This window comes from Amyelois transitella, chromosome 30 (genome assembly GCF_032362555.1).
Source record: "Amyelois transitella isolate CPQ chromosome 30, ilAmyTran1.1, whole genome shotgun sequence".
Lineage (NCBI taxonomy): Eukaryota > Metazoa > Arthropoda > Insecta > Lepidoptera > Pyralidae > Amyelois > Amyelois transitella.
The window spans coordinates 3754734-3771375 of NC_083533.1; the positions used below are offsets into that span (position 1 = coordinate 3754734).

The following is a 16642-nucleotide window of genomic DNA, read 5'->3' on the forward strand; positions in this document are numbered from 1 at the left end:
TCGAATGGTTTAAAGGATTCCGCGTAAAAGCACCTTTTTAAAAAAGTCCTTGGCGGCAAGCGTTGACAGTTCTTTTTTTTTAACTTAAATTACCATTTTGAATATAACTGTTTTATTGTGATGAATGGTACTTAGTAAAAATTTAATGCACTACATATGTAGTGTATAAATGTGATGCATACATGATTGTATCGTAAGCTGCTATTATGCATTTGTGTACCTAAATATCATTAAAATAAATCAAAATAATTGTCTTCATATCGGTAAATACCTATTTATGAATTATGTTTTATCTGGAATCGGATAAAACTTACACCACAGTTTAAAAAAACCCTTAATTAACCACATCAACAAAAACAGGTCATGTCACATTAATTTCCTCATCTGTGGCGCTGGCGTCGCTCTCGTATTCGTCCTCATCCTGATTGTACTGTTGAAAAACCGGCGCCATTTTGTCTTCAAATCTGTAACTGTCATTGGACGTTGTGGCGTACATCTTGGATTTTTCTTCGTCATCGTTCATGGGGGAGAGAGGCGATAGCTTTGATTTGTCTGCTTCAGCATCAGAGAGGTCCGGGTGCGGATTGTTTTTGTTCGGTAATGTCTGCTCCCTGGAGCCTCCCGATGCAAGTAGTTCCCGCTCTTTTGAGTTCCGCCATTTCATCCGGCGATTTTGGAACCAAATTTTTACCTGACAACAGAAAAAAAAAATTTTAAGACATGGGACTTTTTGGCGGGAACCCAAACGTCATGTTGTTTATTGAGCTGTAATAATTTTACATGTGTTTTATCTACTATTCCTATATTTATATGTATAGGTAGGTACTTAATGTTTATGTGTTCATGAACAAATGTAATGTCGGAGAGTGTTACAATAACAGATTTAGTAATTTTTGATGTTGTCTCAAAAAGTGCCGAGAAATGGCGAAATAAAGCACCCACAGATATTATTCAACCATTAGGTATACGATGAATTTTCTTTAACGAAGATTCACTTAAACTCGACACTAGCAAATATAAACCTATGTAAAAGTTTTATTGTCACAATAAAGAAAAGAAAATTTGGTGAGGTATCAATATTCAGTATATAACGGTACTTGGTGCAGTCGAAAAAAAATCATATACTATAAAAACATTGTTATAAAACAGTGTTATCTCCCATCGTATGAGTATCGGTTAGCATTCGAACTAGTACAGTCAATAGTTATGGAACTATAAGAACCCTACGGTAATAGTACGATATATTTATTTATAAGGTTTTAGTGTATATATATGGTATAGTTAGTATGTTTATTATAAATTATTTATTATCACCTACACAAAGGTTCTCCGCTTAACCCAATGGTAGACTGTTAGATAATGCTATTAGCATTAAGTCCGCCTATTGTACTTTACAAATTGCAATTGTTACAATCAAAAGTAAATACACAAATATTAAAGTTGAATTTGCAGTGAATTTGGAAGTGATACCTATGTTGTTGACCGGTAGCTCAGAATAGTTATTATTACACGGTCAGATTCGAACCCGTTTCTTACATCTCGTCCATAAGCCGCTCGACCACCAACGGTCATCCTCTGAATTCACAATCTATCCCTGATACCAATAAATAAATGAAGAGTGTACTTAAATCGATCATTTCTTTTATGGCATTGTCATCATTACATTACGTCCCTATTTTATTCATTAACAAAAAAGCAATATCACATTACAATGAATTAGCAGTTTGTTTAATAAGAACGCAATAAAAAACACGCGTAAAAGGGGCGAGTGCGCATTAACTTTTTTTTCCGCGCATCGATTTCTCATTTTTCTACATTTTTTTACGATAAATCCTAACAGTTTTATGGAATAAATACGCCGATACAGCTTATTGTGTCACTGACAAGTATATTGATGGCTTTGGGCGGGGCGTTTCCTTTGCTTTAAAAAGAAACGTGACATTTGACCACCGGTTTTCGCGGGGTTTTGAACAAAGAACGTTTTTTGCCGGTAATTCTGTAGTTTGAATTTTGATTTGATCTCGTTTATCTAATCGGCACGAAGAACGAACGAAATCGAACGAAGTTCCCACAACGAACCATCTTTATCCAAACTAATATTAGAAGAAAATATTTGTATTTTTGTTACGAATAAATTCAAAAACTACTGATATTAATGGCATTTAGTACACAGATAGAGTAGACCTTCGACAATAATTGTTTTTTTCTGATAATTGCCACGGGAGCGAAGATCCACGCAAAAGTAGGTATGTAGTAATCCAATTGTAGATTGTGCCGTTTGGTCCGCCGCACTTTTGAATATGACACCTCTCCCTTTTTCATAGATGTCGTAAAAACCAACTAAGACAATAGGCAGGGACAATATTTTTCTAGTGCAACATTAAATACATTTATTTCAGACTAAGATACATATATTTGTAAAATTAGCTAACAAAATTTTTGTTTTACTCATATGTAGTATTTATTTGGAGTTTAACGTGAAAAAAAATTTGGAATAATGAAATTTGGAAATTGTTTCATTGTTTTTTTTTTATTATTTAATGATTTTGTACGAAAACTAGCACGAGACAATATTTCTTCGGAATAAAACCGAAATTTTGCGAAAAGCTAATAATAGAAATGATTTGTCATTCGACCCTTGCGGGCGTGAGTGTCAACGCAACGTGGGGCAGTGGGTTTGATGCCCGGGAAGGGTCTCGTCAGTTGGATGGTGTGAATTTATCTTATTTTATTATACATATTTAGAACAACGATACATTCAAATAAAAACAGGTCTTAATTAATCCCTTACGGGCTTGTGAAGGCTAAAAGAATGTTTCGTAAAATTTTTTGAACTAATCTAAAAATATGACGTGTCATTTAAAAAAAAAATGTGAACAACGCGGCAAATAACTGGCGATTGGCCGTGTCCAATCAGATATTGATCGATGTACGCGCCCGATTCCAAATTCGCATTCGAATCATTTGTCAAACTTTTAAATATCGAACTTTTTATTTTTCTACGCTATTTTTTTTATCTAATTGAATCGTTATCGTTCGTGAGTGACAGTTAGCAATTACACCGTTTGAAAAATAAGTTGTTTAGCAGATGTTTTTAAGTTAGTATTGTATTTTTTTATGACTAATACAATTAGATTCGTTACGCAAATCTTTAGATCCGATAGTGATTTAAGATGATTGATCATTTTTTATATCGGAACTCCCACCTTGGAGTTCCGATGTATAGATTAGAAATATACATACATACATATAATCACGTTTACATCCCTTGAGGGGTAGACAGAGCCAACAGTCTGGAAAAGACTGTAAGGCCACATATAGACGTGATTATACATAGTTTTTATTGTGTGATTATATGTTTTTTTTTGACCCGACTTTCCACCTCAACTTTTCCGATTTTATAAAAAATAGGAACAAATATATCCTTCAAAATAATCTTTATCACTTATTTGATTGTTTTTAAAAACATAAGAAAAGTATGTAACAACTTTGTGTCGTCTAATCCGCTTTGGTCGTAAGATGAAGTTATCTCAGTAATCTTGGTGACGCCTGATCGAAACATAAATGGGGAAACTCATTACGAGGAACTAACGACATAAAATTTATCCACACGTCTTACGGTGTGGGAAAACATCATGAGGAAACCTGCACATTCATGCAACTAAATGTGTAACCGTGGATCCAATACGGGTTAGGTTTACCTGCAAAAGTTGAGGTCAGTTGGGAGTCTATTTGTGTAAAAATCTGACTCACCCAATCCAGGATCCATCATTTATCGAGGAAGGCTTTAGGCTATATAACATCACGCTGCAACTTTTAGGAGCGAAGAAATAATGGAAAATGTGAAAAAAAACGGGGAAAATTATTTATCCTTGAGGGCTTCAAATTCAAATTCAAAATTTTTATTCATTACTAGCTGTGCCCGCGACTTTGTCCGCGTGGAATAGTTATTTTTGGCATCATATTTATTTTTGCAAACATCCTCCTCGGCTTTTTCCTCTTCGGCTTCGGTCAGGCGGTCGCGTATTAGAAAGAACGCTGGTTCACCGTATTAAATGTTTCGCTGCAAATTGCTTATAACGACTATATCTCAAAACCTATTCGTCTGATTTCTATACTGTAAATGGCAATTTTAGTCTACATGAAAAGCCGAAAGTAATAAACATATTTATTTGGATAAGGATTAATACTGAATTAAAGAAAATTGGTTTTAAAATAACTTATGTTTATAATGAAAAAATAATCTTAAAAAATGAACATAAAAGTGGTTATTGTAAGTAAACCTTAAGAGATAGATATATGCTCTCGCGGACTTTTTTGTGGCAAAAAATGAGTACTTCACATCTTTAGTACATTGTTTTACTATATCTTTGTTGGTTTGCGCAGCGTTCGCGTGGAAAGCTCGCAGATGGCCGACTCATTCAACTTTCACCTGCATTGTTGACGTTTCCCGTAGGAAATCCGGGATAAAATGTAGCCTATAGCCTTCCTCGATAAATAGACTATCTAACAGTGAAAGAATTATTCAAATCGGTTCAGTAGTTTCTGAGATTAGCGCGTTTAAACAAACAAACAAACAAACAAATAAACAAACAAAACAAACTCTTCAGCTTTATAATATTAGTATAGACTATAGGATACTATATATCGTCTTCGTATTAATAATTGTCAAAACGTATGGTTTAACAACATATTGGTTGACGTCAAATAAATTACTTAAAAACTAAGTTTACTGCCGCTTCCAAGGCGTCAGTGCAGAAGAAGCGGTAACAAACTGCACTGCAGCATTTTCTTCAACAACGTCAACTTCACAATATTAATTAAACTTAGAATAGAATGTGGACGAGAGAATTTCATGATTTTTTTTTTCAAGTTTGAATTCAATGATGCCCAAAATTACTATTCCACGCGGACGAAGTCGCGGGCACAGCAAGTTACTAATATGCAGTGTGATTCCTGGCACTTTAGATTAGGAATCATTTCTTTTCCATGGATGACGTAAAAGGCGACTATGGGAATAAGCGCACATTCATCTGGTGCAAACTTCTATGCTGATCTATTAGCGAAAAAAAAACATAGTGCTTCACCTGCTTCGCTCCCCGTGCACATTGTAAAAGTTAATCAAAGGAATGGGCTGGCATTATTTCTGTAACCTACATCCAAATCCTGTCAGTATTATTTGCGTGAAAGAGTTACAATCATATTTATTTATGATACAGATTCACAACCGTTTGCATTCAAATCAGTTTGATTTAACTTGAGCAAATATTGTCTGAACAGAACAACATTTGACTTTTTGCACTGAATATACGCACAATAATAAAAGAAGATATCACAATAAAGGGCTATGGATAAATATTTACATTTAAAATAATTTAAATAATGAAATAGATTTCGACTCGCCACAGCGCAAGCAACCGCAATGCAAATATGACTGTCAATCAAAATTCGAAATTCAAAAAAGCGCGCTCATTGAAAAAGAATCAAAATAAATAAATGCAAATATTTGAAATTGGAACGGCCGTGAATGTAAACATGGCGCAGTTTGAATATTCATACGAAATATGAATATTTGAAATTTCGAAGCATCGCGTCCGAAAACGAAAATCAGATTCATTGGACGTGGCGTGGTCTCGGCTTAGTACTATACATACATCACGTCTATATTCCTTGCGGGGTAGACAGAGCCAACAGTCTTGAAAAGACTGAAAGGCCACGTTCAGCTGTTTGGCTTAATGATAAAATTGAGATTCAAATAGTGACAGGTTGCTAGCCCATCGCCTAAAAGAAGAAACCCAAGTTTATAAGCCAATCCCTTAGTCGCCTTTTACGACATCCGTGGGAAATGGAAATGGAGTAGTCCTATTCTATTGGTACTGCGCGTGCTTTTAATATTATAAATGCGAAAGTGAGTTTGTTTGTTTGTTACCTCTTCAAAGGTTATTTACTGAATAAATATTCTTGCAATATCACATATATATATATTTAAAAGAAGATGTTCTTCTCCTACCTTCCATCCCGGTAAAAACTATGGTTCCCGTGGATTTGCAAAAAACCTGTATGCTCGTGAAGGTGGCGCTAAATTACCGTTGGTAAAGCCGCGGGTAAGAGCTAGTAATTATATAATATATTCAATATTTTTCAATTTTCAATTAGTTACTTTTATTTAAGAAAAAAATGAGATATTAACGTTAGAGTAACTAAAGTTAAACATTGTTTATTTATGTCAAAATCCTCCCGCAAGATTGACTATACATAATTAATTCTTTTGCTTTATCGAAAGGAAAAAAAAAATTGCGTCCATAGACAATTTCATGTTTTTATCGTTGTAGTCACAAAGTCGACGAGTCCATTCGCTATTCCATATATTTGAATAAATGGTAAACAAATCTCGGCGCGCATTTAAATTTCAATTTTTGGTCTGATGAGGAATTTTGTTCTGGTTATTTTGTTTTTTTTTCCGTGTGGTTCCCGGCACCAATGAAAAAAAAGAATTGGACCACTCCATCTCTTTCCCTTGGATGTCGTAAAAGGCGAGTAAGGGATACGCTTATAAACTTGGGATTATTCTTTTACGCGATGGGCTAACAACCTGTCGCTATTTGAATCTCAATTCTATCTTAAAGCCAAATAGCTGAACGTGGCCCATAAGTCTTTACAAGACTGTTGGCTCTGTCTACCCCGCAAGGGATATAGACGTGATGTATATATGTACGAATATATATGTATGTATGACGTGTCATGTATTTATTAAAAGATTTTAATTTAATTTAAAAATACCTACTAAACTTTGCAATCAAAAATGTAAAAGACAAAAGCTTCGTAGTAGTTCTACGAAAGTGCTACGACGCCTACGAGCTACGAGCGCGCGCTACGAACACAGCGTTACGCCTACGTAATACATTAACTAGTCTTTTGATGGTTTAATTATTAATTTGTTAAAAAGTTAATTAATCTACCTACTAATTTATCAATTCCATCGTTAAGTGGTCTGGAAGCTAAGAAATAACATAGTGTTTGCCAGCTGTTTCTCTCCATACATACATACATATAATCACGTCTATATCCCTTGCGGGGTAGACAGAGCCAACGGTCTAGCAAAGACTGATAGGCCACTTTTAACTATTTGGCTTTAAGATAAAATTGTAATTCAAATAGTGACAGGTCGCTAGCCCATCGCCTACAAAAGAATCCCAATTTTGTAAGCCTATCCCTTAGTCGCCCTTTACGACATCCATGGGAAAGAGATGGAGTGGTCCTATTCTTTTTTGTATTGGTGCCGGGAACCACACGGCACATACATACATAAAATCACGCCTTTTCCCGGAGGGGTAGGCGGAGACAACATCTTTCCACTTGCCACGATATCTGCATACCTACTTATTAGCACTACCTACAAAAACAACGAATTAGACGCCACTCACAAATAGTAGTGCCGTGTGGTTCCCGGCACCAATAAAAAAAAGAATAGGACACTTCATCTCGTTCCCATGGATGTCGTAAAAGGCGACTAAGGGATAGGCTTATAAACTTGGGATTCTTCTTTTAGGCGATGGGCTAGCAACCCGTCACTATTTGAATCTCAATTCTATCATTAAGCCCAACAGCTGAACGTGATCTATCAGTCTTTTCAAGACTGTTGGCTCTGTCTACCCCGTAAGGGATAAAGACGTGATCATATGTATGTATGTATGCACAAATAGAGACGAATTTAAGCTAACAAAGGAATACAGGATTTTTGCAAAATCCACAGGAATTATAGTTTTCACCGGATTGAAAGGTACCCTATGTCCTCCAGACGCATACGTGATATTTCAAAATATTAATTCAGAGGATGAATGAAAACAGGTTGACTAAGCAGATATACAAGGAGAGTGTGGAGGGAAAGGTCGGAGTGGGAAGACCTAGACGAACGTATCTTGATCAAATTAAGGAATTAATTAATTAATTTTGGTAAAGGGTCAGGTCAAGAGTACCCGAAACCGCCGAGCTTGCATGAAGAGAGTTATGAATGTGGATGAAGCAAAGGAAATATGCAGAGATCGTGGCAAGTGGAAAGAGGTGGTAGTCTCTGCCTACCCCTCCGGGAAAGAGGCGTGATTTTATGTATGTATGTATTAATTCAGTAGATCTTATCTTATGAAGTAAGTATCTCAGAAAGGAGATAGGGCACTGAATTAATATAAAGATTGGACTAGACTCCCGCTCCGGCTCGTTTTTGGTGCAAATAATGGCTGTCCACAGTGATAATGCAGCTAGTGTTCTGGGCACCTTTGCACCGGAAACTCTAAAGGGTGGGTTGTTATTTTTACCTTTACATTTTTCGACGTCGTTGTAAATTTGATCTTTTTAAGATTCAATATTTTTTTAATTCAGTATGTAACCCGTAAAGAGGTAACAAACAAACAAACAAACAAACAAGTAAACATTAATTTATAAGTTGGAATCGATAAATATTCGAGCACAGTCCAATGCATGTTTTTATCGAAAAACAATTGGCAACATTCAAACTGCCAGTACCATAAACTAGTCATTTTAAAAATAAATCTGTTCCATTTATAAATCGAACGGCACTAGGGCTGCGCCTCGCCCGCGGTGCCCGTATCGTAATCTTGCCGCGTTCCTTGCGTTTGACGTTAAATAATTGCTGGGCGCCGGCCGACGACGGGTTTACGCTTATGAATATTAGAGGCGGCCATTTTTTTTTAATCGGTATTTTGGAAATTAACTTGGGTATATTAATTAATTTCTATTGTGGTTCAAGTGACAAATATTACGTTTATAAATAGTAGTCTCTGCCTACGTCTCCGGGAAAGAGGCGTGATTTTTTATATGTATGTACGCTTATAAATTAAGAAGATGGTATTTTTTTCACAGATAATGTTTAGTTTGTGTCATGTTGTGAAAAAGAACGTGTTCATGAATTAATTTGAATGATTAACTTTTAACTTAACTGTAATCATGGCCCAGCTGACTTATATGAAATAATAAAATGATTTATAAAATATAAATCTTTCAGTCACACTGACAGAGTCGTATTCATCAGGTATTATAAATAAATATATAGGTACATACATAAATGAATTTAACATAAATACCAACAACTATCAAATGAAACATTCAATTTTCGTATTTATATTAAGTATTCATGTCTACAAATGATGAACTCTACATCGGGCAGTCACCCGAGTTGAATTTATTTAACGACGGATAGGAGGGTGCTCGTCGTCACTCCGCTAATGTCTTTATTTGAATCAGAATCCGCACATCGGTTAATCCTTTCGAGTGTGAGTGAATTATATGTCTTCATAAATTGCCGTGTGGTTCCCGGCACCAATGAATAAAGAATAGGACCACTCCATCTCTTTCCCATGGATGTCGTAAAAGGCGACTAAGGGATAGGCTTACAAACTTGGGATTCTTCTTTAGGCGATGAGCATCATTAAGCCAAATAGCTGAACGTGGCCGTAAGCCAAATAGCTGAACGTGGCCGTTCAGTCTTTTCAAGACTGTTGGCTCTGTCTACCCCGCAAGGGATATAGACGTGACCATATGTATGTATTGCCATGGTTCCTCTTGGCGTTAGTCGCGGTTACATACTCAACTTTCTGGAGGGAAGCCCGGGGTGCGCCTTTAGGACAACGATCCTGGATTGGGTGAGTCAGGTTTTTACTACTTCTTCCATCTGACCCATTTTGTGTTATGGTTACTCATTCAGTTGTCTGAAGGTAAAGGTTTCATCACGATGTTTTCTCTAAGCGCAAAAGAGCATCGGTTCGCACTCAAACTAATGTAAGTTTATTACTCAGAAAAGAGTCATTGAGGAGAGAACATGTGCCGAAATACTCGGCGGAAAGGGAATTAACAAGATTTTTCGTTTCACCCGGGATTCCTCCAGTCTATACTCCTGCTAATATTATAATGGTGAAAGTTAGCTTTTTTGTTTGTAAAAGATTATCTTCTAATACTGAACTTATTTCTTATAATAAAACTATGAAAATACTTTCATCGCTAAAAAGGTGAATTATGTGCGTGCATAGAATAAATGAATGAATGATTTATTTGTATAAGTAGGCTATGTATGTTCATTTTAAAGAATAAATAGACTCATAGGTACAGGGCTGTCTGCCTAATTAATAATTAGATGGGCAAGTTGTTAGCCCATCGCCTAAAAAAGGATCCCTTGGTTGCCCTTTACAATATGCGCTGAAAGTGATGCAGCTGGCACACAATATGTTTTTCCTTCTACCAGACCATCATAAAAACTTACAATTTGTGAATGTGGTTATTCCTTAAATCGCTTTTTACTAAATCATGTTATTTTTCCCACCAAATATCTTTACAACATAAAAACTAAACATGCACCATGACACAAAATCGATTTCGCATTGATAAAAGACCCCAAACATCAGAAGCATTCACTCAATTGAACTTTCATATCCTTAATAGCGTAACGATAAAACAGACCTGTCAATATGTCCCATCACTAAACAAAACATTTGAATTTCGAACATTCCATAACCAAGACTGTTCTATAGTGCCCAATAAAATTCAGAAATCGTAAAAAACCGGGAACAAACAAGAAAACTGTTTCTAAAAAGGGAAATACGCCCCTCACTTTTATGTCCGATACGAATCGCCCAATAGAAGCGGATTTAAAGACGCAATACTGGATATACTACCATCCTTTTCTAACGTCCACGATATTATATTCCCGAACTGTTTTGTCTTAAGACGCCATAGCCAAGGATATTATTTTTTTTATTATCTGTCATTCTGCGATATTGTTCTCGGTATTGGTTTTGGCGGGAAATTGAGTTTGTAGGGTTATAAAATTGTCGTTTCTGTTTTTGGATTATGTTATTACGACTGTGTATTGGTTTGTGAGGGACGAGAGGAAAGATATAAGGATAAATGGAACGTGCTATATTGGGTTGTATTAAATATTAGTCGTTCGCCGCGCACTTAGACCTTGCGGACATTTTCAATTTTTACAGAATAGAATAGAACGGATTTATTTTTAAAATTGGATACAAGGTATCACTTATTGACGTCACATCACTTAAATCTTATTATATCTACAACCGCTTCCAAAGCGCATGTGTAGAAGAAGCGGCGGAACAAACTACACTGCAGCATTTTGCACCGAACATTATTTACAAATATAGATCTCTTAAATCTTAATCGTGGACGAATGCACATTGTCGACATAAAAATAATGAATGAGTATAAAACTAATGATTTCAATACGATATGCCAAATAGATATAATATTTCTTCTCTATCGCATTGGTGCAAACTGCAAAGATAGATTTAAGCTTCTGAAATAAATAAATAAAATAAGTATCTGCCGTGTGGTTCCCGGCACCAATACAAAAAAAGAGTAGGACCACTCCATCTCTTTCCCATGGATGTCGTAAAAGGCGACTAAGGGATAGGCTTACATACATGGGATTCTTTTTTAGGCGATGGGTTAGCAACCTGCCACTATTTGAATCTCAATTCTATCATTAAGCCAAATAGCTGAACGTGGCCATTCAGTCTTTTCAAGACTGTTGGCTCTGTCTACCCCGCAAGGGATAAAGACGTGACCATATGTATGTATGTATGTATCTACCTAATCCTTACTTAACAAATTATGTCAATGCCGTGTCAAAAATGCACATGCATTTAAGACTACACTTATTATTATTTACTTATCTTCTTTTTTACTAACTACTTGTGTTTGTCTATTTCTGTTTATCGTACATTTGTGAACCTTCTCTTTTCAGATCGTAGGTACTTATAACCATCCATCGACCGTATCGAAAGTTATCGCGTTATAAACATACCTACGTACAAAAAATGTATTTTCGCCCAAAGTTAATTTGTAAAGTTTACTCCCTTCGCTAAAATGTCAATGAGTATAATTTTTTTAGGGCTTACAATAAAAACGGTTGTAAGAAGGAGTACTCCTACGTAACTAAGAAAAGATTAAGAGATCTATATTTGTACATTGACGTCCGATGAAAATACTGCAGTGTACTTTGTTCCGCCGCTTCTTCTACACATGCGCTTTGGAAGCGGTAGTAGTTATAATTAGATTTAAGTGATGTGACGTCAATAAGTGATACCTTGTATCCAATTTTGAAAATACATCTATTCTCTTCTATTCTATTATTTTGTAACTACATACACGGCCACTGTTGGATCCGAACTTCATCCCAAAATTTTATCAAAGTCGCTCCAGGAGAATTTGCATTTATTTTATTAGTATATTGGGTTCAGGAGATATCTGTGCCATCTCACCTTGATTTGTGTTGATTTATGTAAGCCTTGTTTTAAAAGTTTTGATAAACATATACTATATTACTGAAAATATAATTAATAACAATAAAAGAGAGAGAGAGCGTAAGCGTAGAGGACGTCCTGGTAAAGGGTCAGGTCAGAAGTACCCGAAACCGCCGAGTTTGCATGAAGAGAGTTATGAATGTGGATGAAGCGAAGGAAGTATGCAGAGATCGTGACAAGTGGAAAGAGGTAGTCTCTGCCTACCCCTCCGGGAAAGAGGCGTGATTTTATGTTTGTATGTATGTATGTAAAAAGAAAGCACTTCTTTTGGACAAGACGAGCATCGTCGTCGTTTCTTTCCCTGCAGGCCTACCAAACTACCGGTAACTTGAGTCAAATTCCGCTGCTGGTAGATATCTAAATTACTATTTTTTATAATGTTTTAATGTTTTTTTATATAAAACTAGCGACCCGCCCCAGCTTCGCACGGGTGCAAAATTATAAATGTTATTATACATAAAAACCTTCCTCTTGAATCACTCTACCTGTTACAAAAAACCGCATCAAAATCCGTTGCGTAATTTTAAAGATTTAAGCATACAGACAAACAGACTAAAATAGCGACTTTGTTTTATATACTATGTAGTGATAGTGATTGTAATTTAAGAAATTTAATTAATTAAGTAAAAAATAAATAAGTATATATTAAATAAATTAACTTTAATCGAACCTGTATAAAGTTAAAAGAAATTCACAACGAGGATTTATAAATGGGATTCCTTTTGTCACGGCGACTTATCAATTTGAAAAAAGAAACTAAGGAGGGGAGAAAAGCGATTATTTCCGCATTTTTCCGGTAAATACCGGTTATAGGGTCGGCGAGGGTTTACAAACCGTTTAGGATGAGATCTTCAAAGTTTTTGACGGTATTAGAAAATTTATAGCATTTGATCAAATTAAGAAAAAACAATTATAGACTGAATCAAATAACGGTTTATGTTACGTATTCATTATTTGATTATATAGGTAGGAAAGACTTACTTAAGACTTCCCGATGTGACAACCCAAGACAGATTAACCTGACACAAATTATTGAGGAGTCCCAACCCCAAATAACAGAATAAGAGTTGGACAAAGAAGAATACAGGTAAAGACTTTAATTTTCTTTCGTATTTTTTCAAAGATGAGATAATTAACTTACATACATACATATAATCACGTCTATATCCCTTGCGGGGTAGACAGAGCCTACAGTCTTGTAAAGACTGATAGGCCACGTTCAGCTATTTGGCTTTAAGATAGGATTGAGATTCAAATAGTGACAGGTTGCTAGCCCATCGCCTAAAAGAAGAATCCCAAATTTATAAGCCTACCCCTTAGTTGCCTTTTACGACATCCATGAGAAAGAGATGGAGTGGTCCCATTCTTTTTTCTATTGGTGCCGGGAACCACACGGCACTAAGTATGAAATTATAATGTTCGGAGTCTAGTGCGTAAGTCTAACATTAGCACTGGCTTTCTTTTGATCATGCCTGTAGGAGTATGCCTTGCTTCACATTTCTAGATCTGCATTACCCAAAGAAATTGGAATAATTGGCAGTACATGATAACGTTATAATATAATAGACAGTAATAATAGACGAGTCATGTTATCTATCTTATTATACTTATTTGAGATTTGATTTAAATCTACGGTTATAATTTCACTTGTAAATATCGTTGACGCGTCTTTATTTATTCAATTTTATTTAAGTTTATGTTAATTCACATGAGAAACAATTAAAAAAAAAAGATTAGCAAAAATCCCATGACTTCTCGACGTAAAAATGAGCAAAGCGATCGGTTAATACGCAGCCAAAAATCAGAATCCGTTCGGAATTCAAATATCAGTAATTGTTTTAAAGCTCCTTTTGCGCTAGGGGCGGGCCGTTCCGCTTCGCCCCTTCGACGGCTGTCAGTGACAGTCCCCACCTTATACCCTTAGGGGTAACAATTTTTTGTAACACCCCATGTTTGTAACCCCTGAACGCTGGCGGGTTTGCACGATTTTCAATTTTATTTGAACGTTCTAAGTCTGTTTTTGAACGTTCCATTCGAAATTTGAATGGTGAGATTGTTTTGATGGAATTAATTCGAGGACTTAATGCTGAAAGATGGTAAGTATTATTTTTGCTGTTTATGAGACGATAAGTGAATAGGTGTGCGATTTATTTTATCGGCGAATGGCCTTGAAGGGTCAAGAATGTGTGTCAATGTGAGGAAAATACTTTTAAAATGAATGGGTAAGGTAATACATACATACCATACATAAAATCACGCTTCTTTCCCGGAGGGGTAGGCAGAGACTACAACTTTCCACTTGCCACGATCTCTGCATACTTCCTTCGCTTCATCCACAAGAATTATATCGATCACGAATTATCCGTTTAAATGTTTTTTAGTAATTTGTATACATTATGTTGTTTAAAATGGAACTTGAATTGAAATAGAGAATTCATACCTTACCGAACGTATCTTGATCAAATTAAGGACGTCCTGGCAAAGGGTCAGGTCAAGAGTACCCGAAACCGCCGAGCTTGCATGAGTGTTATGAATGTGGAATGGAAGTGGAAAGAGCTAGTCTCTGCCTACCCCTCCGGGAAAGAGGCGTGATTTTATGTATGTATGTATGTAAAATTTAAATATATTTAAGTATTAATTTAGTTTGACCTCACATAAAGTTCTCTGTCAGACCCAATGGTTGACTGGTAGATACCTAATGCTTCTAGCATTAAGTCCGCCAATTGTGCTATTCATTTGTACATATTTTGTACAATCTTAAGTATATATAAAATTCTCGTGTCACAATGTTCGTTCCCGTACTCCTCCGAAACGGCTTGACCGATTCTCATGAAATATTGTGAGCATATTGAGTAGGTCTGAGAATCAGCCAACATCTATTTTTCATACCCCTTAGTGATAAGGATTGTCCACTCTTAACATTTTTTTTAAACTAGAAATTACTTAAAATTATTTATATGGCAAAACAACGTTTACGACAGCTAGTTAATAAATAAAAATTAAAACTAGAAAAAAGCATCTCACCTGACTGTCTTTGAGTCCTAATTTCTCAGCCAGCTTCTTCCTGTCGGGCTTGGAGATGTACTTCTGGACCTGGAACCGCTTCTCCAGCCCCTTCCTCTGAAGGTCGGAAAAGACCGCTCTCCTCATCATGCCTCGCCGTGGCTTTCCTGTTTTACAAAAATATATTGGTATTTCGTACATACATATTGTCACGTCTATATCCGTTACGGGGTAGACAGAGTCAACAGTCTTGCTTGAGTAAACAGTAGGTAAGTTTAGGCAATAAACTAAAGGGAAGATCTTTCGCCATTCCGTGTGTTTACCGGAAATTTATAATTGGATGTAGTAAAAGGCGACTAAGGGAATAGAAGCAAATTCATCTAAGTACTGGATTTAATTTTGATGGATTATAAAAGTCAGTCTAGCAATTGTCATTGTTTCGACGGCCTCTGTGGCGCAGCGGTAGTAGGGGGAAGTCCCGTAACGCCGGACGGCACCTAGCGCCGGACACTCGTACTATTCAAGCGAGTACAAATCAGTTCGTTTCAAAATACAAGTGAAAGGGGAGCTGGGGCACACAGGTACAAGATCACGCGCCGTGCCTCTCCAGTGACGCACACGGCCGCGGCAGGAGTAACAATTTGCTGTTTTAGGCTCGAAATCACGGCGTCACCTAAATATCAATGTAAGTAATTCTAGTATATTTATGCATTTACATTTGAATGGTATTCAAAGATAAAATCAGTACTCGATTGTTATCCGTAAAATGGTAGAATATTATTACATCTTTTAAACAATTTAAGTAGGTACCATCTAATGAACGAAAATGTGTGTCCCTTAGCACCGGACACTAAGTCGTCTCTTAGTGCCGGACAGTAAACATATTGATATTTTTTTTAAGAAATTACGTATTTTATTCTAATTATTTAATTTTGTTTAAGAGTAAAGAAGAAAGAAGATAGTTAAAATGGAAGAGAAGAAAAAGAAAGGATCCTGGGATCCACAGAGCTTACAAACTGCTATTGATAAGGTTATGACAAAAGAACTGAGTGTAAGACAAGCTGCAATGCGATACAATATTCCTAAAAGCACTATACATTAAATAAAAGCCCTAAATCGAGAAGAAGTAACAATGAAACCAAAGTTAGGTAGATTCACTAACACCTTCTCAGCAGAGTATGAAGAAGTCTTGGTGGACCACATTAAAGATTTATCGAATAGATGCATGCCGCTCATGAAAAAGAAGTTTCTTAAATTAGCATACGACTTAGCTGAAGTCATGAAGATTCCTCATTGATTTAATAAAGAAA

General features: G+C 36.0%; 1 protein-coding gene across 1 annotated transcript in view; it reads right to left on the bottom strand.

Annotated features, from left to right (window-relative positions):
• Window positions 1–361: 361 nt before the first annotated feature.
• Window positions 362–16642, bottom strand: part of LOC106130973 (uncharacterized) — a 32954-nt gene continuing 16673 nt past the window's right edge. Inside the window, exons 5-6 of the mRNA XM_060953063.1 lie at window positions 15354–15499; window positions 362–691 (exon numbers count right to left, since the gene is read on the bottom strand). Coding sequence (XP_060809046.1) covers window positions 362–691; window positions 15354–15499 — 476 coding nt within the window. The remainder of the gene's footprint in view (window positions 692–15353; window positions 15500–16642) is intronic.